Below are 4129 nucleotides of genomic sequence, written 5' to 3'. Positions count from 1 at the left end.
ATCGTGCTTTAAAAAAACAGTTGGTATGTAATTGTGGCTACCAGAAATTAACTCAAAGCGCGAAATTAATGTGAGTAAAGCTGAATATCCACAGCTCGCTCAGGATATACTCCGAAAGTGTAAATTCAAATTTGTTATTGTCGGGGAAGATCCATCGCTAATCTAATATTTTTTTCTCTGTCGAATATGATACCCAAAGTTAACAGTTTTCCAATTGGTGGACGTACTGAAATGTTGGCATGTTTTCCGATGACGAAAATAAATTTAGAGCGCCAATCAATTTTTGTTGTTTCATAATTTCAAGATTTGTATTTTAAAATTATTGAAAGTTATGGATTGGATGTGAATGAATACTTATTTTACATTCAAGTATAAAAACTGTGCTGAGATAGATGGCTTATAATATATACACTGAGTCTGTACTAGCTGTATCATTAAAAATCTTCAACTGTTTGTTCCATGATTTATTGATGTTTTTGTTCTATGTCATTAATGTGACAGTGACATTTACAATGTCATCTAAGAAAAATGTCATTATTTGTATTGTGTTGATTTATATTGTTTAAGAAGCGAGTACCAGCTAAACTAAAATTATTATTTTTACTGGAATATGTGTCTCTCCAGTTCCAGTATCTATAAACCTTCCTGATCTTAATATTGAATGGATCCCAGTGAAGATGACGGCTGAAAATGGAATAAAAGAATTACTTTCTAAATTGGAGGAAGACGATTTACTGTCACTATCTCGTACAGTAACCCAGGGACTGTTGAAAATCAACTCTGTTGATGGTAAGTATAAATTGAACAATTAACGCAATCGACTATTATCATGTTTCGTTCCAGATGCCATAAAAGGCATATTGAAGTACTCCCCAGACCTTATCAGTATTTTGAGGAGAAAAATAGTCACTAGAGATATACTCTTCACGTATTTAGATGAGAAAAATGTCGAAGTGAGACTGCCCATCACGAAAAATGAACTGATCGATAAAATAGCTGATTTTTGGAATATTTCACGAACTAGTCGAGCTGTAACTGAACATAACAATACCCAAACGGTGTGTAGTCAAGAAGATAAAGGTGTTCTGAGTGCAAATGGCCAGAGCCAAGACCCTCACACTGTTTCTGCTCTAGCAGAACAATTCATAAAGTGGTTCTATGACCTGCTGAATCTCCAGGGAATTGGATCAGAGCATTTCTTTCCTGAAGCAAAACTGAAGTTGAACATTTTTTCAGGTAAAAATATGTTCTGAGGGCACATGAAAAACTTGGCACAGTGGTATGCTTTTGGAGATACAGCCTCTCTATCGAAACTGTAAAAAAATCAACTATTTCAGGAACATACTTAGGGTACTAAAAACTCGTAAAATTGTTCTTTCTTTTCATGAGCACAATATCTACCCATTTCAAGTAAAACAATCTCTGTTTAAACAAAATAAACTTTTTTGGGAAGAATTGAAATTGTTTCCAAATCTAGTGCAAGCTAGAAATATGACTATTCACTTTTTTCAGGCCTCAATTGTGATACAAGTGTAATTGAAGACAGTCCCGAGGAGATAGCAAATGCGTTGTTTCGAATTAAGGTGCAGAACAACTTGTTCTTCAACCCAAATATTTCCCCAGATGGGGTTCAAGGGAAAATGGATCCTCACGGACTGGTATTGATTTTGGCCTGCGGCACTCTACACACTCAAGGTACTTGTGTGGGGGTTTTCGAACAGGTATTTAGTTTGGCGAGGGACCCGTATTGTGAAAATAACTGGAAAATTAAGAACTGTGAACTGAACTTACGCAGCAAAAGTGGGGTTATGAGCCAACCAAGTTTGTGTGATAGTGAACTGACTTCTAATTTGCTCTCATTGCCTTCCAGTAATTGACAAAACTGTTTTGTTGTGGTTGATTATAGTTTCTTAAGGTGGCCAGTGTTTTAATTATCATCAACTATGAAAATGTCCCTTTCAGAAATATATAGACATAGACTGAAATATACTTTTTTATGAGAGTAGATATTTTTGGATTTGAAGAAAATTGTAATTGAGGAATTTTCCGAACTGATTGAACTCAGAATTTCAAAATGGAAGATATACAGAAAACTTTAATTTTTGATCCTTTAGTCACAAGCAATTATTGACTTGGTGATTGAAACACGTGTCGAGGTGTTAAAAATAACGGTTTGATGTTGGGATTGAACTCCAGTAATATTATTGACTGGTTAAACTATAGTATAAAGATACTATGGTTAAACCATTGTCTTAAATCCTTAGACAATGATTAAACTATGTATCAAATTGGCCAGATGTCAGCGTCTAGAGACAGCTTTCAGATGAGAAATATCGGAGGATGAGGTTCATTCATAGATGGCGCTGCGTAGTTGAAACCCAAATAAGGGAGTAAAATATATAAGGTTGGTAGGGGAATAATGGGAAGGGAATTTGAAAAAGATTTATAGTGAAGAAATCACATAATTCTAATGAAGAAAAGAGAAATTGAACTTTCTGTTTTTTACCACTTTTAATACAATTTTTCAATACTTTACAATAAAATGTCCGTATAGGACGAAACTGTAGTAACGTTAGTTACAAATAAAAGTGGTAAAAAACAGAAAGTTCCATTTCTCTTTTTTTATTATGATTTCCTATCACGTAGTAACGGCTACATCCATCAGTTCACATAATTCTGTTTTAATATTTCAACCTCAACTTATTCAAATCAAAATGTGGACTCAATATAATGCCCTCAGAATTAAACTTACTGCAAACGAAGTCAAAATAAACAGATTTTCTACTACATTATTGAAATATGTACATAATTGTAAAAAAAGAAATCTAGAGCTTTGCTACACGAATTTTGTCCTGCATGTAATATTGACATAAGCGTTGTTCAATTTGCGTTCAGCATCGCAGTCACTGGATGAGAGTAACCGGTGCGACGATTTTCTTCAATATGCCAGAAAATAAAGGTATTCACACCAAGTTTAGGAGTATTGTGTGCAACTTCCATTGGCAACACTGTAGATTTATGTCATAACCTCAAATCTACTGTTCGTAAAAATATTTTTCAGTAGGTTCAAAATCTTGGAAACATGAATAAACTATTACGAAAAATATTATCTAATAACAGTTATTCGATCATAAGGCACTATAGCGGGGGACTCTATGAACCATCCTACCTTGAGGTATATTTAATTAAATAATAATATTTGCAACTATTGAATAATTATTTTATAGGCCATGAAACCAAAGACACCCCTTTATGACACAATAAATATTCAATTACGAGGATACGATTATGCCATATTAGAGAATTACCAGAAGTTCATTCACAACATTCTAAAAAATATGGAAGTCAACGTAGAGGACTGTTGGGCAACTCCTGCTCAACATATGCATATATCTACTTACAAGCCCAAAAGTGAAGTCATCAATGCACAATACAAACTTAAAATCTATGAGAGAACTGTTCAAATCACTGACGTATCATCGCTTCAGGTGAGAATAGTTCCCTAAAAGAAAATATAATGTTTTTCGAGATGATTGTTTTGTGGTTTTCAGCTTCCACTCGTTTTAAGAACAGTGGAAGCCAGCTTACCAGCTGGAGTATCTGTAGAAGTCAGACCTCACGAAGAAGCTGACGAGGAGGTTCGATATGTTCCAGACAAAGAACTCCATTCTCTGAAGCAAGAGTTGGACGATTTGGGAGGCCCTTCCAAAACGAAAAGATAGAAAATGAAATGTTTTTATTTATTTTAATAATAGTAAAACAAAAATTTGATACTATTCGATTTTTTCCTAGGATACCTTGAAAAATCTATGGAGTTAAACTGATGAAGATATCTGTTATATAAACTAATAATGTGAATAAGTGTTCTCATTGTCCATTTCAAAACCCTCCCAAAATGTGATACCTGGTTGTTGTCTGAGGTGTGCCTCGGTATGGTTGTTGTTTGTTCAATTTGATTTATTACAATTGAGAAATAAGGACGGTTTCTTTCTGCAATTTGTTCACCCATCGTTATTCCTACCAATCATCCATTTACAAGAATGCTAGTAACTCATTCATAGTACATCATAATGCATTCCGTTATACTTGTCTATTGATAATTTTATTAAGCCATTTTTGTTTGTATCTT

At 34.0% G+C, this 4129-nt stretch overlaps 2 protein-coding genes across 2 annotated transcripts; both read left to right on the top strand.

Moving 5' to 3' along the window:
- The first annotated feature begins 509 nt into the window (after positions 1-509).
- Positions 510-1918, top strand: LOC111502993 (uncharacterized protein C3orf38 homolog). Its single transcript, XM_023157185.2, has 3 exons — positions 510-789; positions 844-1236; positions 1513-1918. The coding sequence occupies exons 1-3, from the start codon at positions 678-680 to the stop codon at positions 1875-1877; spliced, it is 870 nt and encodes a 289-aa protein (XP_023012953.1). The 5' UTR covers positions 510-677; the 3' UTR covers positions 1878-1918.
- A 1084-nt stretch (positions 1919-3002) lies between these two features.
- Positions 3003-3776, top strand: mRpL48 (mitochondrial ribosomal protein L48). The gene is made up of 3 exons (XM_023157186.2): positions 3003-3175; positions 3228-3488; positions 3552-3776. The coding sequence occupies exons 1-3, from the start codon at positions 3083-3085 to the stop codon at positions 3720-3722; spliced, it is 525 nt and encodes a 174-aa protein (XP_023012954.1). The 5' UTR covers positions 3003-3082; the 3' UTR covers positions 3723-3776.
- The last annotated feature ends 353 nt before the right edge of the window (positions 3777-4129 follow it).

Source organism: Leptinotarsa decemlineata, unplaced genomic scaffold (assembly GCF_025532065.1).
Source record: "Leptinotarsa decemlineata unplaced genomic scaffold, Ldec_3_MD MMD2_tig00026328_RagTag_RagTag, whole genome shotgun sequence".
In the NCBI taxonomy this organism is placed as follows: Eukaryota; Metazoa; Arthropoda; class Insecta; order Coleoptera; family Chrysomelidae; genus Leptinotarsa; species Leptinotarsa decemlineata.
The sequence above is the reverse complement of the archived record's forward strand: the minus strand, read 5'-3'. Positions and strand labels throughout refer to the sequence as shown.